Here is a 26,403-nt window from a genome sequence, read left to right as displayed (position 1 = left end):
TTAGAAACTACCTTGATCTTTGACTCCAAATAGGATAGGATTTTTGTATTCATTTATAATTTACATGCAATCTTGAAAATCTGGGCCAACCTATTGCCTGAGCGATGGTCAAAATTTCATTTATAATTGCATCACAGTGTACTTGTTTATGGTTAGTCATTGAAAAGGAAATAAACAAGGAAGTTATCAATGCTCTGTGAAACATCCTGCTTAATAACACATCATGGCAGGCGTGAATGTTAATAATGTGGAGATGATTATGTTTAAGAGATTGTTGGAACTGTTTTGGGTACACCTGTAGTGTGTGTGCCAGGTTAGGCCAACGTTTTATCCTGATTGCCTTATTTTAATTCTATTGCAAGTTCGGGGACGGCTTCTGTTACCATGTCAATAGGTGTCAGTCCCTTTACACAACCTGATGTAAAGTAGGCGAACAAAATTAGTTACCTCCATATTTGTACACATGCTTCTAGAGCGCTGTTGTGTATAAGGCGCATATACATGTCTTTTGCTCTGAACAAGGTCATATACAAAGGATCCACTGCTATCTAACCATATGAAATCTCTTAGGATTGGCGTTTTCTTATACTATGTGCATTTTATTGTCTTTTTATGACGATATTATTTAAATCATGTTCCACTTATTTTCCCCATTTTTACTTCACTGCCAACACCCTTTTTTTAGCGTAAATTGTATTTATTTACATGAAAATGGTGATATAGAATAGAGAAATCAGAATTGGATTTTTCATGTTTGTTGTTTGGCATTAATAAAGGAATATACAAAAGCAGGAAAAAATGTCAGCAAGAAAAGCGACCAAGGTGACTCAATTCAATACGTTTTCGATAAACTTGATGGGTATGTCAATAAATGGGTTTGAAACTGACATGGGCTAATTACAGCCCGAGGGCCGAATCCGGCCCGTTTGGTAATTCAATATGGCCCGTCGGGTGCTGCCACAACTAAACAAAAACCAAATTTTGATGTTTTAGCTAAAAAATAGCTTAACAAATTTGTTGTGATTGCAATCAAAATTGGTATGAGACTTATTGTTTCTTTGCTTTTGTAACAATTGTTGTTCATGAAATGTAACTTTTTACGTCACACTTACATGGCCCGTCAGTCTAGGTGGGCAAAATTTTTGGCCCCTGATCCAAAAATCTTGCCCATCCCTGGTTTGGAATCATCTGTTGAATTTTTGTAGCATGTGTTCTAGTGACATCTTATGAGGGTTTTTCTTGGTGATTCCGAGCAGAGCCTAATATAAATCTCATCACTTTATTTAATTATACTTTCAAATTCTTCTTCTTTTATGTAGCCGTCCAATGCCAGTCAGGAAGATTCAGAAGACTACTGGAATAAATCTGCACTCACAAAATTTAATTTCGACGATGAAGAAGATGAAGACACAATAGAAGTTACTAATTGGGATGGATCTTCTGCTAATCCTGACAGGTGAGTGTTGCAATGACGTGATCGAATGGAATATTAACTACATTGTAGTCTAGATGTTGTTTTTCTTTAAATATCAGACCAATGGTGAATGGTTTTATATTTTAGTAGGTAAAAGAAGTGTGCCCTCGTTTTTTGTGTTGCAAAAATTGCTTTCTTTTTTCACAAACTTCTTTGATTGAAAATTATTTTTTAGGATTTTGGTGTATCTAGTACAGGGTATTTTCCTGCCTATCAGTAGTTTGTGAAGTAAATGAAAAACACTCTATATGTAAAATATTATGAATTTTCCTTAGAATTCAGATAAGACAAACATAAGCTTGAAACATAATTTATGTAGGTCTACCTATGCACGAGGAAATGAAGTTTGTTTTTGAAATTCTGACTAATAATTTACAAATCTTAGTGAGTTTTTTCAAATATCAAAAGATGCTTATTTCAGCTTTTTGCATCCAAAACAATATGTAAAGAGCTACTCTTTTGAAAAGACAAATATTTTTCGGGTTTGGCATTGCCTAATAACCAATTAATCACACTCTGGGGTTGATGTGGTTGCCTTGAATTAGAATCCAAGTTCTTCACCAAATATCCAGCAATCTGACCACAAGACCATTTCATTCTATTTAAATAAAATACATAAAATTTCTAAGAAATCTTTATCTGTATTCAAGTCTTTACTTTATATGATTTTCAGACCTCATTCTCAAACATCACAGAAGACCAAGGCATCAACTATTGCAACGGCGGTTTCAGCTCGTGCTTTTCGAGGAAAGACTGGCTCAGCTTCTCAGGTGATGACAGATTCTATTTATTTTTTTTGTTTTTCAATTTGTTGTTTATAAAAAGTTGGGGGCTTCCGAAGTATGTGAACCAAGATGGCGGACATCGGAATGTAATATGTGTACTAGGTTAGGGTTAGGCCATAATTTTAGCTATAAATACTAAGGGAGGCTCTTGGCTAGTCTTCGGACTGATAATAGGACTAAAATAAGGAAAATTGGAAAAAAATTATCGCCTAACCCTAACCTGTTACCCATGTTACGTTCCGATGTCCGCCATCTTGGTTCGCATACTTCGAGAGCACCAAAAGTTGGGAGGCAACCTTCAAGTTCGAAAAGGCATCCCGGAAAAATTTGACTACATCTTCAGAAGCATCTTACTTTGTTCTTGCAGTGTTTGCTAGAAGTCCCAAAATACAGTGTCATGTCCAGTTACAGGTAATCCTGCAGACAAGTTTAATAAATCCATTGCCCAAGTTCGAATACTTTGGCGCTAAAATTGCCAAAAATCAAATCTAATAAAAAACTTCTTATGGCAGTGTAGTGGAATAATTAAAATATGATTCTTACCACATTCAATAAAATCAGGGTTAATGAATGATATTCCACTTGTCCCACTTTCGACCTCTTGATTAGACTAAATTGAAGTTCGTATATCAATTCTTCCATCATGTAAAACTATTCTTTTTTTACAGTCTGTAAAATTCTCTGCTCGGGGAGGAGCATCTATGAGTAATAGTGTTGTGTCGCCACTGGAATCAAGTAAAAATGAAAGTGAGTTTTATGTGAAATAGCTGACCTGTAGTGGCTCATTGTTTCATTCCCAATTTTTGATCATTTCGAAAAATTGCTCCACACTGTGAATTCGCAGTAGGGCTGTCCAAACTCGAATATTTTTTTGATTCGAATCGAACCGAATATTTTTCTCGAATCGAACCGAATAAAAGAATATTATTGCGCAATCCTTAATTGTCTCTAATCTAATGTACAAAAAAAAACTTCCTCTTCAATATTGTGTTAACTTATGTGCAGTTATATCTAAATTATTGCAAACATTTTGCATAACTATGTTTCCAGAGTTATAAAAGGAGAACACAATCCTCCTTGAACTGGTCAAAAAAATAGGGTTTTGAAAACTATCAAGTTTTGAGAGTTGAAAATTGCACAGACTCTTTTAATGCTCGTAGTTGCTATTTTAGTCCTATTATCATTAGTATTATTAACTCAATATTTTTAGTGTAATTTTCAGTAAAATGATAAAAACAATTATTAATATAGATATAACTGTTGTCCAAAAAATTCAAAATTGCATTTCGGGAACTCACAAATTCAGAGCTAGTTTGATGACATTAATATTTGATGACCATATTGTTGCTGTACAACAGCCATCAACTCACAAAATTGCAATTATTTGTCATAGTAATAAATTTTATTGGAAAAAGATATTGGACCTCCAAAACTTGATTCAGTCCTGTACCATGTTCCTATGATTACTGACACAACAGCTACAAATCGATTCTATTTATAGAACTGGCGTTTTTTGGCTGACACAAAATTTGCCTTTTTCTCCTTGTGTTCTCTCAAAAAACGTCATCTTTAAATCATTGTTACCAATAACTTTTCATTTATGACCATGCATGGAATGGATAATTACATGTCACCGGGCAATAGGAGAGACCTTTTTACAGCAAAGAAAGCGATAGAAACATGTTTTTGCTTGCCGGTCGTGCAAAGGTGGTCGTGAGGCGCATTATGTACCAAATTTTAGCGATTTCTAAATCGGTCCAAAAACGCTTCGAAATAATTTGCGATTCCATTCGATTTCGAATATTTGGTTCGCTTGGACAGCCCTAATTCTCAGTCAACCGAAATTGGAGAGCGATGTCCAGAAATGGCCAGAACCAAATATTTCACTAATTTGAACACATTCTGAAAGGTCATTGTTTTCTCTGTGTTGTTTATTATTAGTTGAGATATCATACATTTTGATCTGCTTGTCTGATGGCTCTGAATCCCTCTCAATTTCCAAATAAAAATATTCTAAATTATTCCAAACTCAAAATTTTTAATAAATTTGGAGCATATCGATTTGTTTCGGACATCACTGGTGAGGTCCCAAGAAACCGTGTTAATACTAATGTTGTAGGTATATTAGTGTTACCTCCTTGTTTTCTTATATTTTCAAATCTTCAATTTATAATTCCCAGCACCTCAAGGAGTATCAACAACTGTGTTAGCAAAACTAGAAACAGAAAGAAATACTTTGAGAAAACAATTAACCCAAGCAAAACGTGAAAGAGCAACAGCGCCCTCTAAACAAGAAACTTTGAAAAGATTCATGGTAAGATATTTTCACTTGGATTGAATCAAAACAGCAAAATATTGGGTGAATTATTGGGCCCCAAAGGATGCAGAGGGAATTAAAAAAAAAAAAAATGAAGGAATAGCCTTCTATAAGTATTGAGAATTTGAAATAGGTTGTTCCATTTTTTGTAAGGGAAAGCGATTGTCTCGCAACAATTTAGCAAAATCTAAAAGTACACTTCATGTCCAATAATCAAAAGGTTGATAAAATATTGAATTATGCAATTTTTTCAACTTCAAACTTGTGATTCATGCGTTTGAGTGTGGTCATATATAAAGGCGTATTAAATGAAGAAAAAAGGTACTACCGTAGTATGTGAACCAAGATGGTGGACACCGGTTCGTAGTATGTATACCTGGTTAGGGTACGCGATAATTTCAGGTACAAATACCACAGGAGTCACTTGGCTAGTCCCCAAACTCGTTGTAGAACTAAAATCCGGTGTCCGCCATCTTGGTTCACATACTTTGGGAGTACCAGATAAAATACCTAAAAAATAAAACAGATTAAAATGAAACAAACCTGGTTAGGATATATTGAGAATTGACTTTATAACAAAATAGAAATTGTAAATGGACTTTGAAAATGCTCGATACGATTATCAAAATTAGCTTAAAATCTAAAATTATCTAATTTTTCATGATCATTTTTTCTTCCAGCTCGGTGAATCAGTTGTGAAAGAACTGTATCGTTCAGTTGAAGACAAGACAGCATTATTAGATGCTGCAATAAGAAGACATGATGGAAATGCGATTCTTTCTATAACATTATTCATGAGAAATACTTTAAAACGAGGTCAGTAGAAGTCTTCATTGTTCATGATGACTCTTGTCAAAAGACTGAGTTTGGAAATTAATTTTTGCTTTTGAATTGATTTAGGACAATGAACTAATTTTGATATATAATAATAATTCTTCTCAGGATATCCTTTTGAAACATGAATTGGTAAACCTTATGTGGGGAAATACTCTGTAATCTGTATAACTCCTATATGAGCTTTACCCCAATACGATATTTCGCAAATTAAGTTGTTTATAAAATTAAGTTGTATATAATGGGTACTGATAGGATCGCATTTTCAAATCTTCAAAGTTTTTTAAAACTAATGCGTAAAGAGCTAACATATTTGGAAAGACTAGAATCTTTCTGGATCAATACCATGTTACAACCAACTTTGGATCCCCACTGCCTCCCTTCCCCAGTAAAATTATGTTCTTGACTTTTTCGCATATTTCTTGCGATGTATCTGTTATTATTTTACTGGTTGGAAAAAATAAACTTCACTATGACTATGACTATTGCAAACCTATGGCAGTTTTAGCAAAGTCAGTGAGGCTACGGCAATCAACAGCCTTTGTCACACCTTCACTACTACAAACCCTGTACAGTGCTCTGTACAATCAAGCATCCATTGATATGGATGAAGCTATCTTTTGGAAAACCAAAATCTTTCCCATTGGCCCCAAGCCATCATGTAGAATCACAGAACAGCGGTTCCCAACCGAGGGGCCATGGCCCTCAAAATTAATTTCATTGGAATTTCGTTATGTACTTCTTCTTCCACGTTCTCTATAATTTCATACTATAAATATAACCAGAATGATGAACACAGGGGCTACAAGCCGTAAAAGGTTGGGAGTCACTGGCATAGAATTTCATTTTAAGTAGATAGTGTTGCTGTACAAAACTCCAATCAACAGACTTTTTACACCTCCACCGTACATGGCTTTTTACAAGCTGTCTTTGATACTTAACTACTACTTTAGAAAGGACTTGAATTTTTCCTGTAAGGCTGTGATAACACAAATCATCAACTAATGTGAAAATTTTTTTAGAACTTTTCAGTAAAGAGCTCATGAGTCGTCCAGTCGCTGTCGATCATTATTGTGCTTATTTACAAGCGATATCTGAAATTGAAGAATTGCATGAAATATTAATGGTCCTTGGTCGAACTGAGGAAGCGGCCATGTTGAAATACAGACATTGTTTGAAATGTGCCAGATCACCGGAAGTTCGAATGAATGCACTCAAAGACTGTATAAAGTGAGTTAGGCATTGTGATTTACCGGGTCAAGGGTTCATAGCACAGGGCTACTCAACTGGCGGACTGCGGTCCGAATCCGGACCGTTCGAGTATTTGATTCAGACCGCACCTAGTTCTTTATTTTGGATCATTAGCCCCACTTTTAAAGTTTAAAATGACTTTTATTGTTTTGAATATTTATGAAAAGAATGATAACACCATAATAAGCAATCTTGATTAGCTGATAATCATCAACCGGTCAAGGAAGTTCACGTTTAAGGATGTATAAATATAATTTCTGGAAAGACCGGACCCAAATAATTTTGAAGTTTTGTATGCAGATCTTCGGTAAAAATAGTTGAGTAGCCCTGGCCTGCTATAGCAAACCAGCATGTCATGAGATATATTCAAGTGTGTGGCCTAGGTTTTAGAGGTACTAAAGACAATTGCGTTCACATGGCTTCATGGAGTAAATTTGGCAACAGTGAAACCTCATTTCAATCTTTTTCTACTTCCCTAAACATCTATCTTATGGGAGATTGACATCGACCGAATTTCTTCACCCTACATGGCTTCCTAACACTCAGCATGACAATATTGACTAACAGATATTGTGCCAACAAATTTTAATAGTTTTTATCTTCTAGATACTACTTTGATTCCGATCCTCGACTCGCTAATGAAACGAGAGAAATTCAAGACCAAGTGTCATTGCTGAATCGGCAAAATATTATTGACGATAACGACAGTAAAACTCAAGAATCCGAAAAACCTTCGGTTTTTAAAACTCACCCAAGAAGAGAGAATCTTACAAACAAATCTGTTATAACGACGTTATATTATTGTTGTTATTATCATTGGGGAGAACCAGAGGTAAGTAATATCTATAATCATTTCCTTGTGTCTCAAATTTGAAATTTTCGTTTGAAATATAATTTTCATAACATATTCATTGTACTGTATTATTCAATTATCTCATTAATGGATTATACTTGATCACAAGGGATTGTCCTAACCAAATACTGAACTATCCTGAACATAAATATCAGTAGAGGTTTTGCGAGACTAACTCCCAACCTTTCCTCAATGCCTTTGCTGTGCTAGCGGATCCGTATCCGTATAATGCAAGGATGCTGTTGCAGAAATAAAAATACCATGTTCTAAAAAAATTCACCAGGATCTGTAATTCTGAATACATTTTAAAATCCCACAAAACCTTAATTTTAATCACTTTATTAAATTAAAAAGACATAAGAAGAATTGAGTTTAAACATATATTATCTAAGTTTAGTTAGTAGGTGCTGATTTAAATCTTTTATGTAGACTGGTGATTTTTTTATTGTGGGTCACACATTTACTTACAATAGATTATAAGATGGTCATTGAAAATTATTTTACCAAAATGTATTTTAAATATTGTTAAGAATTTTTGAACATTAAATTATTGAGTTTTGATCATCCCTGCTTGATGAAATATTTTTATTACAATATGTTTATTTTTTTGCCCTGCATATGAACGTGTAGAAAGCTAAGACAATAGTTGTAAAACCACGATTTTCATGTTTCAGAAACTATTGTTGAATTTCAGGGTATTCTCAGCAGTCCTCAATCTATAAAAAATGAATATAGAGTAGCTGAGAAAGCTTTTGTTTATACAGCCATAGCTGCATTGTGTCGGATGAGAAAGTAAGTGATATTTGGTATTAACACAATATTCTTAAACTATCATTATTAAATGTGGCTGTTTCATCTTAGGGAGAGGTCAAATTTGTTGTATATCTGCAACTAATGCAGGGGTTCTCAAACCCTTTTTCTGTTAAGTACCCCTCGAGTCACGAAACAATCAATGCGAACCCCCGGTAATCAGACACCGAACAAAATTGTGATATATTGACTAACAATTTGTTGCAACACCAATTCATTGACCATATCTAACTGAATTAAATTGTCTTGTTGATATTATTGCCGTTATCGTCTGCCTAACTAATGAATTCCTAAAATTTTTCCCAATTTTCAATTTGCATAATTTCTTTTTCCAATGCTCGCAGCACGCTGTCTTTAGAGATTTCACAGTTTGTACGCAAAGCCTTGAATTTTACATTGTTGCGTCACAATCACAACAACGCAAGATCAGGAAAAATCTACCTTTCAATTAGCGTCTAGTTTCAATGGGCACGCATTTTCCTCTGGTAGTAATAAAGGATATTAACAAAACAGCAACATACAAAAGCTCGACTGTCATCCAAGTAGCCTTGGGAATCTTCTAGTGGTTTGTGAACCCCAGGTTGAGAACCCCTGAACTAATAGAACAAATCATTTCAAATTATCAGTAATTAAGGATGGGATAGTTGGTAGAAAGTTATTGTTCAATTCATTGACCCTAATTTTGTACCACGACGGCTTTTACTTTAAGTTGCTTCTGATTATTAAAACGCCTTAATACAATAATCTTTACTTATTGTTTTGGTTAGATCACACCTTTTTATATCATATTATAGATGCCTCACAGTATTCACAGATATATTTGCGCGTTTTAATCACTGGTTTTAATTTTGATTACTTGAGTTATTGCATTTGAATAATTCAGTAAGATGGTTTTTTATTTCATTTTAGTGTTATGCGACCACATCTTTGTTTAATACAAAGCATATCATATTATTGATTTTATCGTGAATTCATTGACGGAATATTGTAATCTGATTTTATTTTAATCTCACAACCACAGATGTTAGGGATCAAGAAGGCTTAAAGAATTTGTTTTTTTTGGGCCAGTGGATCGTTTTGTTAACTTGTTGGGGTGACGTGTTGTGACTAGCTTTTTTCGGTGGTTATAGATCTCACAGTTATCTCGTAAACTACCCTGAAAATTGAAATTGTGTGATATCTACACCCGCAGAAGTAAATACTCTTTCGTGAGAGCCATTTTTCATCTCGGTAATCCATAAACTGGGGAGGGATTAAATAATTATTAACAATTAGGTATAAACTTAGGAATTTAGTGAACATGATAAATTATTACCCGAGCATACCGCTCACGAGACGCACAGCGCTCAAATGAATTCTTTATTACCCCATCGAGATGCATGGAAACTGTTTATTCTATCTTTAACAGATTTCTAGCTATTGTTATGCGCCTATTTTGTAAGGCAAAATTCTTCTCTGCAGAATAAACTTTACTTCCGGTTTGTAAACTTTGCACTAGGCTATCGTAATATGGATTCTTTTGGGCTTTACTGATCCAATTTATTGGCGTTTCAGAAGTATGTGTACTAATATGGAGGTAACAATTTTGTTTGCCTACTTTACATCAAGTTGTGTAAAGTTACTGGAACCTATGGTCAGGGGGTATATTCACTTGGCTAACACAGACAGTCCTCGAACTTGTAATAGAACTAAAATAAGGAAAATTGGAATAAAATGATGACCTAACTCAACCTGGTACACATACTATGGGAGTATCAATTTATTATTGTTTTCTAAAACAAATTCTATTTTCTGTCTTCGTAAACAGGTGGAGAGACTTGGAGCAAGTGCTTACAATACCAAAATCATTATTCAGAGGTCCAAGGTTACATGCTGTTATGGGATTCGATAAAGTTGTCGATGTTCTAAGTAAAAATCTGGCACCTCCTGATGTGAGTAGTTGCTCGTTTTTTTCATAGGTTATTGATGGTAATGACATTTGCTTCAAAAATTTTAGTAAATATTGTGATGTAGGATAGGATTTCCATATTTATCCCAGGGGAAAAGACTAAGATCTTTTAAATGATCATATTAAATTTTCCGACTCCACGGTTCTGCTGTGGACCCATACAGCAGTGGTTTCTAACCTTTTTGGTGAACCGGAAACGAAATGTAAGGTTTCAGTCGCTTGCGTAACCCCTGTACAATAATGTAATTGTGTTTTATTGTCTTTATTGCATAAACTACAAGTGTACACAAAAGCAAACGAAATACTGCAAAAACAAAATGATCTTTAGGGTGTAGCAAGTTAAATAATAGTGACAAACCTAATAATTATTTGATTATATTCAAACAATACACAAATATATATATTAATATAGACACAAAAATAATATGTATTTATTTTTAATTGTAAAATATAATATATATATGATATTAATAAAATAGAAACTTGTATTTGAATGGAAACTTATGAACCTGTGGACTGTATTCGTAAAACACCGCTTGAAAACCGCTAACATGGTACCAAACGCTAACCACGTATTGTTATACGTCGCGAAACATCCTCACACTAATTCTCATATCTCTTGCTTACTTCTTTCTGTATTCATTCACAGGCGATTCAGAAATATTGTGCTGAGATTGAAACATCCGATATGAGACTAGAAATGGCTCAAAAGCTAAAATGCCACAAAGTTGTTATTGATGTAAGTATATAGTTGTCTTCCACTAAAAGTCTCCTGCTTTTCATCTTACTCTACATCAGGGGTCAAGTTGAATGAGCGGGGGTCAAAATTTGAGGGAAAAATATATTTGCTAGCTGGGAGAGGGAAGCGCCTACAAGGTGCCTGTACCGACACATGCAATTAAAATGTCGGTATAATTGAATTGTCACGAATATACATGCGCTTAAACTGTGATATTGTCATAACAATTGGTGATATCTAGAATGCAAAAAGATAAAAACACAAAGTGATAAACTTTTTCACCTAAGTTCTGTGGGCCATATCAAACCGCCCGCTGGCTGCGGTTTGGAAACTGCTCGACATTATAGTCTACGTATATTTTAAAATCTCTGCCTCAAGTAAGCTCTTGTCAAGCAGTCACTGGTGTATTTCAAGTTATTGGGAGTTACTATGTTTTGGGAAGACCAAAATAAACATTACTGGTTTGGTCTATGCATACTTTACTTAGAACACCAATGAGATGTTTGACAGTCGAAGCAGCTAAAAAGCGAGGCAGTCCCGTAATTCTCACTGACAATTTATTGGTGGTGACAGAAAATTGTCTTGGTTTTAAACTGCTTTGACCAATTGCTTTATAATTTTTAGTAGTTAGAGCAGGAGTTCCCAAGCTTTTTTCAGGACGACCCCAAAGACAACTTTCAAGTGTCCAGTGCGACCCAATAGGTCAATATATATATTTTTCATGAAACTTTAGAGCTTCTTTCACTGGACTTTTGAGTTTGGTCATGTGGTGGTATTAAGTAAAATAAGCTAGAACCCAACAGTGATGTCACAATAAAACCTACATTTTCAATAACAAAAGCATAGAGTGATGCCTATGGGCCTGTTTTACATTAAGCCATGGTACAAACTGCTAAATTTAACATGGTTTGTCAAATCTTAGATGAGTTGTACATCCATCCTCTACCATACCTCAGCGACCCTATCTATTTATCACTCCGACCCAATTTGGGGTCGCGACCCTGGTTTTGGAACCCCTGAGTTAGAGATAGTGGTTCTGTCCTACAAGCTACAATGCTATAGTTAAACTTTTTCTGCATTGAACTCTGGAGTCTGTTGTAAAGTTTTTCTTTGCCACCTACCTCATTCATAGTTATTTTACTAAGGTTTCCTTATATTTTGCATTACTTTCTTACATTCACAGACACTTGTATACCAGAAAGATCGACAAAGACTCATGTCCTATTTAAACTATATACCTGATACAAATCAACATATGAGACAATATTTGTTAAGTGAATCAAGGAAACCGGTAAGTTAATGAGGCTTTTATTAGATTTTGAAAATCAACGCTAAACTCAGACCATGATAAGCTCTTTGTTTCACTTGACTCCTATTTTTGAAGGCTGATATCATTTTCTGGTGCTCCAGAAGTGTGTTACCAATAACGAGGTGACTAATTTTGTTCGCCTACCTTACGTCAATTTGTATAAAGGGACTGAAACCCAAGGGAATGGGAAGGGGCACAAGACAGTCCCCGAACTCATAATAGACCCAAATAGCGAAAATTGGAATAAAATTATGGCCTAACCCTAACCTGGTACACACACTACGGGAGTACTGCCTTCCAAGCGTTCCAAAATTTGACTCTTAACTCATTGCCAATATAAAATTAACCAAATTTCGTCTGAATTTTGGATGCTAGTTGGCTACACATGATTGTGAATTTGGAGAAAATTTTCAGCGGGTTCCCGGTCATTCAAAATAAAACGATAAAACCCAGCATGAGCAAGCTTTTTTGTTGGTTTTCACCTTAAAAGTAATAAATTACAACCCTGTTTCCCTGCCAAGCAGTGTTCCTTCCCTCTGGGATGATTTTACTGCGCAATGCCGCAAGAGCACACCTCAGAAGAAACTATGCTCCCAGGTGTTTGAAATTATGATATTGTCTCGATCGCCAGCAAAAATACCAAACTCTTTCACCTTGCAATTACTGCATGTATGCGTTCCAACATAAAAAACACAAAATTCAATTTTTTTCAGGAAACCAAATGGAAGAATTGATCTTTATCAGATAAATATCTCAGGTGCTGAGGAAGTTCCATTAGAAACAAAATTATGTGATCTGCGAAACGATTTTAAGAATCCATTCTTTATTTTATTATTGCACAATTCACAATCATTTGTTTTGCCTATTTAATTATATCTAATCATGTTTTGTGGTTGTTTTTCAAAATGAAAATCGCTACGATTTCCGAGTGTCTGTAGGGTGCAGATTGTTTCGGGATAGGTATGTAAAAATTAATTAATGACATGTTGGACCATGTTTTTTTAAATATGCTTATGTATCGCTGATACTGTGCTGACATTGGATGGCACCTGAATATGACTTACAGAGTTCTCGGCTGTACTGGTTGTTGAAAAAAAACAGTAGTACCTACATACCTCGTTTGGGGCCTTAATTTTTTTCAGGCGATTTATGGTCAAATCCAATGGAATACCGCATTCTTCAAGTTTTTTCATTGGCCGATTGGTACTGATTTTAAAAAAGCTTTGAATATAGATCCATTAGGGCTGGGCGTTCTTGAATACCGAATCATTTCAGAATCTATTTTTTTTGTGGAATCGAATCTCAAACACTAAGAGATATGTATGTGACATTTTTAATTATAATGGGTCTAATAAAAACAAATATTGAAAGGATTCACTCCGACATTTGGCAGACTCAAAATACAAGATGGCAGCGATTCAAAATTCTGTCTCAACCGATTTGAATTATTCATCCTCCGATTCGAAGTGCCCAGCCCTAGTAACCATCCATTCCAAATTAATATAAGACTTTATTTCAACTCGGTGTGCAGTTAGATAGAGATGTTCTACCTCATACAATGTTATTGCACTGCTGATTATGGCAGTAATAGTATATACAGCAAATGCATCTACAATGCCTCGGAATGCCAATGTTTATTCATCCCTTATTGGGTTTGGGAGCTAATATTAAGAATAAAAGGTTTATCTGGGGATCCATTCTGTTGTGGGGCACTCTGCTTCAGGACTTTAAGTTTCATTGGTTTTATTTGAAACTGCTCCAACTAATCGATATCCATGTTTTTTTTCTGTTTCTATACAGCTTTCACGCAAGATTTATATACTACACTGCTCCTGACTGTGCTATCCTTTCCGTATTCTTAGCGTTAATTGCTTGCTACTAATTCAAATATATATATGTGTCTTTATTTTATTAATATCAAGTTATGTTACGTCAAGGATTTCTCATTTATTTTGTAAGCGATGGAATGTTGAAGACATTTTGAATTTCACAGCGTGAATCCGTTTATATCACAGGCTGCCAATGATAGATGATAACCTCAATTCTGTGACACCCTCGGGTTTCGCAAGTTTCCATTCTAACCTGAGAGTCTGTGTTAGGTTTCGCCACTTCATTAAACTTGTTACACTTTATAGAGGTTTTGCAAAAGTTTGTTGAGTTCAATGGTTTGGGTTTCGAAACAATAATGGGTGCTCACAAAGTATGTGCACCAAGGAAGTTTCTTAATTCGGACACTTCACGGCCTACTTTGTTGCCCACATGACCGACAACGGCACAGTCTTTGCCATCCCTGACAATTGCCTAATTTCAATCACTCAGCAAATCACAGGACAAAACTTCAATTAAATTAATCAAATGAAATTCCCATGAACACTGAAGTAGATACGTTAATATACAGCAGAACAGCTATCTTGAGCAGTGGTGGGAATAACAAAACAAATTAGAGCTAAGTTCTAATAATATACAAAAATTAGTAACCGGTAACCCCGTTGAGAGGTTGTTCAATAAAAAATCCATGCTGAAATACTTCATATTCATAAAGGATATTTGCAGAATAAACAATACCAGTACCAAATTTCAAAGTTTAAGATCAGATATTTTCATCATAGAACCCTTTATACGCTTGTCACCCCATACATGGCTCTGTACTTCAAAGGTCTGGAGCTTTTTTTTAAACTTTTCGGTTCGGCTTTGTGTACCCATTTTAGGTACTCCAAAGTATGTGAACCAAGTTGGCAGACACTGGAATGTAGTATGTGTACCAGGTTAGGCTATAATTTCAGGTACAAATACTACAGGAGTCCCCGAACTCGTAATGAAACTAAAATAAGGAAAATTGGAATAAAATTATGGCTCAACCCTGAACTGGTGCACATACTACGTTCCTGTGTCTGCCATCTTGGTTCACATACTTTGGAGTACCCCATTTTATTACATCCAGGGTGACATAGGGAGTTTTTAATCCATGACACGATCATAACCAAGTCCAACACATTAAAAACTAGACCAGTGGTTCTTGAACTTTTTAAGCCGCGCCCCGTTTTTAGAATTTGCCAAGTCTCGGTCTCCATCTCAAAAGATAACTAGCTAACAATAAGCTACAAATAACAGATAGTAAAGTATGTTTTATTCAAAAACACGTTGTAATTACGTGAATGGGAGGTAAATAACCAAAATAAGGCAGGCAGGATCAAATCTAACAAATATTTTAAATTAGCTTCCTCCCTCCCTTTAAAGATTGCCTTAGCCACCCTAGTGCGTGCCCCATCGTATGAGAATCACTGCATCAGATCATTGCACCCACAAACAGGCTTTTGACTCTGTCATATCTTCAAACAGAGGCATAGTGGCAAGATCATTTAGTCTTCGCCTGCAAGCGGGATGCGGCCCATTCGGGAAGTTTAGTTTCAAAACTCCAGTTTGGGCCTTCATACTTGTAAGCATGTAGAAACATGACCATGTTTTCTGGACTAGGATCAGGTAATGGGTATATACATTCCTCACAATCAGCTTTGTAAGGTACAAATCCCTCATCTTCGAATTTTTTCTGCTGGATTAAGCTTGCTGTTGTTGGATCCTGTAACGTTAAAGTTTATTTTTTTAATCAGTAAAAAAATCACTCGAATGCAGAATATGATAAAAAGAACAGTTTTACTCGGGAAAGGAAACTAAATCTGGCTATCGAGCAGCAACACCAATGATTCTTATATCTGGTTTGAAAGTTTAGAACTTTGAAAATGCCAATATTGACGGCGAGTACCGTACCCAACTAACACAGCTAGAGATAGATAAATAGTACAAATCACATCAAAAAGTCGTAGAACAGACAATTTCAAGCTCCGTTTATAGTAGGTTTTTAAACTAATTTTGATTTGATTATATTTCAAATTTTCGATCACTGGAACTATATAGACTACTGCTTGGAAGACAAAACATCCCTGTGTTGTTTGATTCATACCTGAATTTCATAAATATGTAAAGAGATATTTTGTGTAAAGAGACCAAGAATATTTTTCGCTTCGGCATTGCCCAATTTATTACACTCTCATGGGATTGAGCCAGAGATGTACGCCAACACTTCAACTGCTATGCCATCGAAACCCTAGTTATAAAGTGAACCACACAAAGATAATCAAAAGCGAATAATGATGCCGCAATTAGTTGACAGCTTTTATAGATCGTAGCTGATTGACTGTTTGTACCGGTTCTAGGAAAATTCACCAAGGAAAATTTCGCCACACAGCATACGAGCATACCCTACCTAACCCTATAAACCTAACTGTTTTATCACAAATACTGGGGCTCCCGAAGTATGCGAACCAAGATGGCGGACATCGGAATGTAATATGTGTACTAGGTTAGGGTTAGGCCATAATTTTAGCTATAAATACTACGGGAGGCTCTTGGCTAGTCTTCGAACTGATAATAGGACTAAAATAAGGAAAATTGGAAAAAAATTATCGCCTAACCCTAACCTGTTACGTTCCAATGTCCGCCATCTTGGTTCGCATACTTCGGGAGCACCCAAATACTAGTTTTACAGAAAAGTGCTCTTGCACCAAATTTTCCGGACACGGTTTGTACCTGCCTTGTTTAGAGCATAATACATCAATGAGCGTCACATAAAAAAAATTCTGTTGCTAGTTTTTGTCAACTTACTTTATCATTTTTCGCTGGATTCTTTCTTCCTGATTTTAATTTTTCGTCTTCAGCCATAGTCTTATGAACACTTGACATTAAAACAAGCCATTTTTTTCTTTCTGATAATTCTGTTTTCACTTCACCTAAATTTTTATTGATCGGGCCGAGCGTGAAACGCTCATCTCCCCATGCAGGACTGTTATAAATTTGATCATTCGATATCGGGTAGCCAAGATATTGTAAATGTACCCTGATTTGATGTGTTCTGCCTGCAATACAAATAAATCAAATTAACATTGGTGCATGCCTGGTAAAAATGCAAATTCAGTAATATTGCTGTGAAGTCTTAGCTTGGCATGTTTTGATCGATATTAGAGTTAGACACAGTTTTCCAATCCTGATTGTGAAATTGCATTTTTTATTAAAATAAATTCAATGGAGGTTTTGGGCTCTGTTATTTTGGTCACTTTGCATAAGTATGCTACCCAATCCACTTTTCATGTTGAGGATAATGGAGTTTGCTCTAGGCGTCCACAACGAATTTTTTTTATATAAAAGTTACCGGTTTTTGGTTTACAACTGAGTAAACTCGTTTTTCCATCCGTATGAAGGCATTCGATGTCAGTCACACATTCTTTAGCTTGGCTTCCGCGGCTCACCACTGAGGTTCCAATTTTTGGGTCGAATAGTTTTATAGGTTCACTGATTGTAACAATGTTATTTTCAACTTTAATTCGATGATCGTTTTTGGGAGGTAATTTGAACTTGGAGAAATCACCGACTACATGACAGACATATTCTTTTTGCACCTAAAACAATTAGATTAGTTAGAAGTTTTCATTAGTAGAGTACGTCTTTTTGTATTTTGGCAAAGTGTAAAGAACTGATTATCGTACGGTGCAGTGATTCTCAAAATAGACAACATCGAACCACTCTATGGGGCAAGAGAGATGCAATAGCGCATTCTACAAAAGAAAAGTTAGAATGAATAGGAAGTCCATCCTTCCGTAAAAAATTGTTTTAAACCCAGAGTAGGGGTTGAACAATTGTGCCCAAGGTAAGCAGTAGGCCAAATAACGACCTTTCCCAGTACTTCCATTGATATTAAAAAAAGTTGTTACCTTTCTTTGTTTAAACTGGTCATGCAGTTTGTGAGCAAGTTGTTGAGTTTTAGCAAATAATAGTAATCCAGACGTCATCCTATCAATTCTATGAATACTGAATAACTTTTTCATATTGTACTCCTGAAAGGGAAGAAAAAGAATTTTGGGATTGCAAAGAAGGGTTGGGATATCAGAAAAATGAAAACAATTATACATCTTTAATATTTTTTTTTTAAATTTTGTGCATTTGTTTCTATTTGAATTTTAAAATATACCAAATTTGTTTAAAATGGCATTCGTAACATCCTATAAAAGGTTCATTGTGAAAGCTAGCGGGCTGATCAATTTCAAATTTCCTTTCAATAGTCAGTAGTTTATTTTTTCCCATACCGAAAATCTGAAAATATACGGACAGTAAGTTAAAATAAAAACAATGTATTTCAGCGTGAAGGGAGACATGATAAACCAGCCATGGGTATCGAGCAGCGTCAAATAAGCAATAGCAATAAAAGAAGTCATTAGTAAGCTTACACTCGTGTGCTTTTTTTAATTGTCTACCAAGTTCTATGAGAGTGATATTTGACGCAAAATTTTGATGTTCTCAAAGGAAACACTTTTTATAACACATATATGGGAACACTTTTATTTGACCTTCAAGACCAGACATGGGCAAACTACGACTCGTGGGCCAAATCTGGCCCTCTGCGTAGTTTAATCTGGCCCACCAGCAATTTTTGGCCCCTGGTCCAAAACCTGTGTGCAACCCTGTTCAAGGCTATAATATTTAAGCATTGCTCTCTTATTTTATAAGATAGTGCCATTATCATTCGAAAAATTCGGCGTAACTTACCTTCGCTAATATGGATATGATTGAATTGTACCGGAACCTTCCAGCAGGATGTATCGGGATACTACAAGGTTTGTTAATGACAAACCATTCTGAATCTTCTAAAATTATTTCAAACTTTGCGTCAGTGACCGGACATTCATGTCTGTGAACTCTGAAATTAATAAAATAGATTTTTAAACACACTTTTATTAATTATATACTTTCTAATCCAGGGGTGTGCATCATTTTTTTTCATGGGGCCATATAATCAACTTCAGACATCTAGCGCGGCCACACAAAAAAATTTGGTACCTTCGTAGTATGTGAACCAAGATGGCAGATACCGGAATGTAGTATGTGTATCAGGTTAGGGTTAGGCCATAATTTTAGGTACAAATACTACAGAAGTCAGTTGGCTGGCTAGTCCCCAAACTCGTAGTAGGACTAAAATAGGGAATGTTGGAATAAAATTATGGCCTAACCTGGTAAACATACTACGTGCCGTTGACCGCCATCTAGGTTCACATACTACGGGAGCACCAAAAATTTAGCGAGAAGAACAAGAGAATGAGGCTATCGCTTACAGTGATAAAGGCAACGGGTAAAACGGTAAAGGTTTGAAGCAGCGACTAGAGCAAAATATCATGATGTATTTTTATCCATGTGAGCGCCTTTTTAAACACCAACTGTCGAATTAGGATTTTATGCTTGCATGGTGAAGGGCCACACTAAATGGCATGGCAGAACGGATTGTGGCCCGCTGGCCACCTGTTGCACACCTCTGTTCCAGGCAGTAAGAGGCTTTTTTACATCATCACTCTGAATGAGGGCTCTGCAGAAGAAGCTATCACCATGCAAAAAGCTATAATTTTTAGGACCTGTGACTCAATTGGACTTGGCATATGAGGACTACATCAAACACTATTTTCAAATACTAATAAACCGCCATATCAAACTCACACACTCGTTAGAAGATCATTGCTCTTCAGTACATGATCCAGGCTTTCAATAGGTTCCAAATTAACCATAAGTCTTTTCTCTTCTATAGACTTTTCATAAAATTGAACAGGATGTAAACGAAATTCTGATGTGTAGATTTCTCTCAGCGATTTTCCTTCCCATCTACCTGGAAAAATAAAAGATCTTTCAGAATATTAACAACGCCAGCGCCTTATTTTTTAGAATAATTATCCTCATAAATATTTTCTAAATGGGGACGTTTTATCCACGCATAAATTCATACAAATTTATAAAAAATGGATTTGGTAATGCAGAAAAGTTGTAATAAGCAACATTCTTTATTTTTAAACAGTCAGAATATAAGTCAGTCTACATTTTGTTATGAGCATCAGATACTGGAGTACTCAAAATGAGAATTATCGTTACAGGTGAATTCAGAAATTATTGAACTTTAACAAACAAAATTCCCCGAAAATAAGACTGGGTCTTATTTCAATTTTCTTTCTAAGAATAACACTAGGGCTTATTTTCGCGAGATGTCTTTTTTTTCATTTATCAAAAACAAAATTATAAAGTAGAGAATTACAAAATATGAAAATCGATATCCATTTACTTATAACTAACACGTTTTCCTCTTTCACACATATTAGATTAATTGTTGCTAACGATTAAGTCCAAAAAAATTTTTAATCGCTTATATTAACATCATTCATAAAATTCAGGCAGGGTCTTATTTTCGGGGAAACATGGTAGGTAAACCATTAAAAATCTACAACAAAGACAGAAAAGAAAAGGTCCAACTAACTTACCTTTACAAAACGTATCATACTTATGATCATATGGCACAACTTTTCGGAATCCATTTTCAAAATAATATTTTGTTTCAGTCATGGAGTCTTCCATTGTGACTTTTTGACGTTTATAGGTCATATGTAATTGTTTTTGTGAAGCACTGCGTTTTGCCTTGCGCTTACGAGCATTTTCATACTTAGGTTTGGTTTTGGAAATGTCTGTATTTTTTGAAGATGTGGCAGACGCCTGATCGTCCTTTTTCGCCTCCAAGTTGTCATCTGGAATATTCAATTGCTTATCGTTGATGTCACTATTTTCAGTTTGCAAGCTATTTTCATCATCTTTTTGTACTGTCGACGCAACACCCGAACTCATGGTGCGAATATGAAATGTACGAAACCTGGGGCGGTTAATTTGCGATATATTCCTTGTTTTTATTAGACTCGCCCACAAACGAAACGGGCTTCTTCTGTATTCTTTTTCTCTAGATATATTAAATTCCAATAACTTCCGACTTTGGCGAAAGATTTCACGCGAAAAGAATTTCATTTGACGATGCAAAGAGCGAATGTCGTCTCGTGCAATAACTACAGCTTGCATTCACACTCACTGTGGGGCAGATGTGCCACATGCGGCTGCGGTATAGCAATGAGACATTCTTATGAGTATAGTATGAATGTGTTATTATTAAATATGCAATTAATAAATAAATTGGTATATTTTTCAACTTACATTGTGATATTTGTCAAAAACGGCGCAAAATATATCATTTTCTATGTTATAATGACGTAATATTTTAAAGTCAAAGGTTGAATTGCCGGACCGGAACCTTTGCCATGGCAACAGATCCATCCATTTTACTTTCAGTTGGAAGTTCGCTGCTTTTACATACGGTTCGCTCTTCATCTTTCCTTGTCAGAGTAAAATAAATATGGACGCCGAAGGACTTCATCTTTCAATGAATTATATTTCCAGTAGCGGGATAGTACTCAGTGCTGAACAGAAAGCGGCTCTTGAAACATCTATGGTGATTTTAAGAACAAATTATAAATTTCACAAAGTTTGGTTCTGGGGAAAGATTTTGGGAATAAAAGACGATTATTTTATCGCTCAAGGAGCTGGAAGAAATGAATTATCGAACAGAAAAACACTTTACAGGTATTTTTTCAAATTAATATTATCATGTTCAGTTATTCACTTACATATTTTAAAGATTTTTGTAAACTCATTTTGCATTTGTAACCCGATTTTGATAAAAGCAGAGGTGATCTTACTTTTGTGCTCGTTTAGGAAATGTCATTTTATTTTGGGGGTCCAGTGCAATTTATTTATTTGTTGTTCATTCTGAACAAGGCTCTGTCTGAGCAGTAACTTCTTTCAGTTCTTGTAAAAAGCTATCGGAAGGTTGAAATATTTTTGGTGTGTCATTTTCCGGTCTTACTACTTACTGAATACAGCGCGAAACACCGCAAAACAGAGGGAAACAACGCAAAACAGTGGGGAAACAGCGCGAAAGAGCGCAAAATAGAGGGAAACAGTGTGAAGCAGAAAAAAATTTTGCAATGAGTTCGGGGCAATTTGTTTTGAGTTGGAGTACCACGGCAGCAAATTAAAAACACAAACCAACGTATGTAGCCAGTAATGCTGTAATGGCAGGTCTGCCCCTGCTGGTGACACATTTTGGGTACCATAATTTAGAACACTTTCCATATGGATATGGTTGGCTTTAGGGTTAGGGTTAGGTAAAAAGGGACCTCCAGAAGTATGTGCACCAAGATGGCGCACAACCTGAAAATAGTATGTGTGTAGCGGATTCAGGTTGTGCGACATATTGCTGCACATACTTCTGGAGCACCAAAAAGGTAGATAAAATTTCGCATGATGACCTATAATCCGGTACATAATCTTGTAAATATACCGGAAATAGCGCCATAAAACCATGGCGAGAGGCGCAGTGGTTCTTTCGTGGCAGGCGGTGGTAATGACTGCGTCTCCTGTTTTCCGCGGTTTCCCTCTGTTTTGCGCTGGTTTCCTTCTGTTTTGCGCTGTTTCGCGCTCTTTGCGGTGTTTCGCGCTGTATTCAGTAAGTAGTAAGACCCGTCATTTTCTAATCAAATTATTACACCCAGATTTTCTTGGTGGACGTGAGATTTGAACCCGAGATGTCCAACCTGCAAAGCCAACAATTAAGTCCATAACTTTAACCACTAAGTCATCAAACACACTATTATATTACAAATAACATTATATTCCAGCTTAAATTGTGTTGAATGGCATCTACTTCCTCCAGCGAGTGAAACAGCAATGACAAATTCAAAGATAATTCATGGAAGATTCCAGGGAGATCCGTCTTATGAATATGAACATACAGAAGTGAAAAGAGTTGGAGATGGAGAGGACTTTACAGAGGAAGAAGTTACAGTGAGTTCTTAGATACTTATGTTGGTGTTGAGGAAGCTTGAGTCGATGAATCGACTTGATAGACGATTGGTTCTCAAATGGGGGCCATGGCCCACCAAAGGGGCCACAGAGAAGTTGGAGGGGGTTCACAATGTTAGGCGCAAAACTAATTTTACTTTACAAAAACCTCTCGTACCTTCTAGTTTTATAGCTTGATAAGGTTATTTCACAACATATTTTTACTTAGTTGAGCATTAATTGTTTGAACATAATGAGATTTGGAATCTACCACGAGCCATAAAAGGTTGGGAAATACTGAGATAGACTAATTCACCAATAATCAAAGAATAGAAGGGACCCGAGCCATTGAAAAAGAATTTCTTGGACTTGCCACCCGTTAACCGCCAGTGAGACTTGACTCAACTTGGATGGTGTGTGAGGCCATAACCCATGACTCAACTTATGAAGAGATATGTGGAACTTCATATTTACTGATATGATGTTAATAATATCAGGTCTCCATGTGTTGAGATATTGGATATATGGTTATCAAATTTAGAAACATTTTATTGCAGTAGTATTCATGCAGTATAGAAGAGATTTGTTAATTTTTAATAACCTTCTATATTTTTCTTGCATCCTTTTCTTGAAAATTTTGCAGTATTTGGCACATCATTTTTTGTATTGATATCCTCAAGTTGTTAACATATTTTCATTTCGTAAGAGCTAAATTCAATGTATTTACCAAGTAATTTTGATTGGTATTATACAAATCCTTTTAAAATTTTCAGAGTTTCAAATCTTCAATCTCTTGGAAAATACTAGGTAAATGTTAATTAAGATTTTCTTCATCTGAAATTCTAGATTCATTTGAAAGAAGAGGATCGTCTTGCAGCAGTGATTTCATCAATAGATGAAGATGCAGCAATTGTACCTCGAGGTGCTTTTGTTAGGACTCCTCTTGGTGAAGTTCACACAAACAGAAGTTTTGAAGGTCGGTATCACTCTGAAATAGCTTATTCATGGAATAGCGTAATTGTAGCCAGTGCTGGGAGTTGCTCGAGTCCATGTGGGATGGCGTGAATAACTGCCATTTAGCTCAATGATTCGGATCGACTTAGACTTGAGGATTGCATGACTTGTGACGCAGGGTTCAAGAACTGCTATCCAACACTTAAACTTGCCATCACATATAATACTATGGACCAACTTTCCAGTAGGCTTACTGTTTTCCTATCTATGGTTATCTACAGAAATCAAACCAATTCAGATAAATAAAATTCTATTATTTCAAATAATTTAATGAAATGCGGATTTATAGAAAGTGTTATTTGCAGATATGACCAAAGATATAACATATTTCCTGCAAATTTTTAATAACCAAGATATAAAATACAATACTGAGTAATTTTTCGATCTTGTGGCTCCTTAAAGAATACATTTCATTTTACACTTTATTTCTTACTGCAGGTCTTTCAGTGACTGAAGCAGGGAAACTGTCATCATATATGCATTTTCGTGAAGGGCAATACCACACAAAGAAAACTATCAAGGAAAAGGCAGATTTGGATCCTTCCATTGATTTCTTAGACTGCATTGAAGAGGACATACCAAGAGGTACATATATAGGTTAAAAAGTCAGAAATACGAAACTCTAGTCACTCATCACCAAAGTAGATTGAATAGTAAGCTAAATTTAGCAACGCACTGAGAAACTCAGGACTGTAACGCCATGGCCTCGTCGTTATAATGACCATTTCTAGTAGCGAGAGATGGGGGTGGGGCATGGCCCAATCACTAATGAGTAACAAGATCTGTCGATTCATATCTGAGTCGCTTTTCTATCAACTTTTCACTTTCGTATAAATATATCAAATAATTGCCAAAGAACCCAAAATTTCTTAGAGCGCCTCATCTGGAGTTCCTCATAACTGTTTTTCTGGTCATATCGACCTGGCCTGCTCAAGTCTTCGTCAACAAATTGGTATCTACTGCTAGTCAGTAGCTTTTGCCTCCTTTGCTTCGGAGTGAGGATGCAGCAAGATGTGTAAAGGGATTGGAACCTATTTGCAGGGGGTATATTCACTTGGCTAACACAGAACGTCCCCGAACTCGTAATAGAACTGAAATAGGGAAATAGGAAAATCGGAATAAAATCATGGCCTAACCCTAACCTGGTACACACACTATGGGAGTATGGGAGTTAGAATTTAAAGAAAAAGGTTACACACACTACACGAGTCCCAATTTTATTATATAAAATACATTTATTATTTTTATATCACCAGGATCATGGAGCCTAAAATTTGAGCGTGGAAGTGGGCTGGTCTGCTTACGTAGCCTGATGTGGCTCGGACAAACGTTCTACCATGTTCCAGACTCAAGAAAATATGGCAGAGTATACGTTGGAACAGGAGAAAAGAATCTTGATATTCCATTCATGCTCTAATTCATTTTCCAGCTTTTAAATTTTATATTTTGTTCTTCTGTAAAAAGTCACTACAAATTTTGTAATAATAAATATTAGCTGTATATTGTTGGATTGATGAATCAATTCATGCTGCATCAACAAGAAAAAGGAGCAATTAAGAATAATATTTTCTCACATACGATGAAACTCATAAACAGGCACGAGACAGACTTGTATATGTGCATACCCTGAGATGACTGCACAATTTTTACCCAAAACAAATTACATCGCCCAGTTTAAAATATGAATAAGCATAATGAGAGAGGAATTTATGGTTTCAATTTCGGTAAACTAAACTGTGCAGTTCGGAATAGATATGACCAATGCAGTTGCTAGAAAACGAGCTGGAAATTAGAAATCAAAATGAACAGTCAAAAACAGTGGAAAAATGATTAAAACCTTGGACCGAAACCAAGTCAAGTCAAGTTTATTTTTTCCAACCAGTAAATAAATAAAAATAACAATTGAACACAGAAAATACAAGAAAAAAAAAAGGAAAATCACAGTTTTACTGGATGAGGGAAGTCGCGAGGAACCAAAGATGGTTATCGAGAAGCGACAAAGCAAAGATCTCAGATTCAATGCCATTCTCACCAAGAGTGTAATGTGTTGGCTAGGCAATGCCAAACCACTTCAATCAGTAATTTATTCCATCACCATGCTGAAAGTACGAATTATACATTTACAAATTAAAGAAAATACAAAAAAAAATCGCATTCCAGGGTGAAAGGAGATGCCGAAAACCAAAACTGGTTATCGAGCTGCGTCTAAAAGTAACATGATAAATATAATAAAATCAAGTCCTTCCAAAAGTAATACATCTTTGCTACAAATATCACTGACTGCCTAGGACAGTGGTTCTTAACCTTTGTGAGCCTGCCGAACCCC

The 26,403-nt window shown here is 35.7% G+C and overlaps 3 protein-coding genes across 3 annotated transcripts; 2 read left to right on the top strand and 1 right to left on the bottom strand.

Moving 5' to 3' along the window:
• Positions 1–680: 680 nt before the first annotated feature.
• LOC120325455 (spermatogenesis-defective protein 39 homolog) lies at positions 681–14,482 on the top strand. The gene is made up of 13 exons (XM_039391567.2): positions 681–822; positions 1,320–1,456; positions 2,148–2,244; positions 2,928–3,006; positions 4,440–4,573; positions 5,257–5,392; positions 6,433–6,640; positions 7,268–7,493; positions 8,209–8,306; positions 10,132–10,255; positions 10,922–11,011; positions 12,195–12,302; positions 13,034–14,482. The coding sequence occupies exons 1-13, from the start codon at positions 799–801 to the stop codon at positions 13,052–13,054; spliced, it is 1,482 nt and encodes a 493-aa protein (XP_039247501.1). The 5' UTR covers positions 681–798; the 3' UTR covers positions 13,055–14,482.
• A 352-nt stretch (positions 14,483–14,834) lies between these two features.
• Positions 14,835–21,307, bottom strand: LOC120325453 (uncharacterized). The gene is made up of 7 exons (XM_039391565.2): positions 20,663–21,307; positions 19,854–20,019; positions 18,915–19,065; positions 18,083–18,205; positions 17,524–17,770; positions 16,980–17,230; positions 14,835–15,897 (listed from the first exon to the last, which is right to left on the bottom strand). The coding sequence occupies exons 1-7, from the start codon at positions 21,243–21,245 to the stop codon at positions 15,676–15,678; spliced, it is 1,743 nt and encodes a 580-aa protein (XP_039247499.2). The 5' UTR covers positions 21,246–21,307; the 3' UTR covers positions 14,835–15,675.
• Positions 21,308–21,491: 184 nt separating this feature from the next.
• On the top strand, positions 21,492–25,587 carry LOC120337197 (radial spoke head protein 9 homolog). The gene is made up of 5 exons (XM_078116633.1): positions 21,492–21,803; positions 22,901–23,066; positions 23,910–24,039; positions 24,516–24,662; positions 25,334–25,587. Exons 1-5 carry the CDS (start codon positions 21,577–21,579, stop codon positions 25,492–25,494), a joined length of 831 nt encoding a protein of 276 aa, XP_077972759.1. The 5' UTR covers positions 21,492–21,576; the 3' UTR covers positions 25,495–25,587.
• Positions 25,588–26,403: the final 816 nt, after the last annotated feature.

The sequence above is a fragment of the Styela clava genome, chromosome 1, assembly GCF_964204865.1.
Source record: "Styela clava chromosome 1, kaStyClav1.hap1.2, whole genome shotgun sequence".
In the NCBI taxonomy this organism is placed as follows: Eukaryota; Metazoa; Chordata; class Ascidiacea; order Stolidobranchia; family Styelidae; genus Styela; species Styela clava.
Note: the sequence above shows the minus strand (reverse complement) of the source record. Positions and strands in the feature narration are given on the sequence as shown.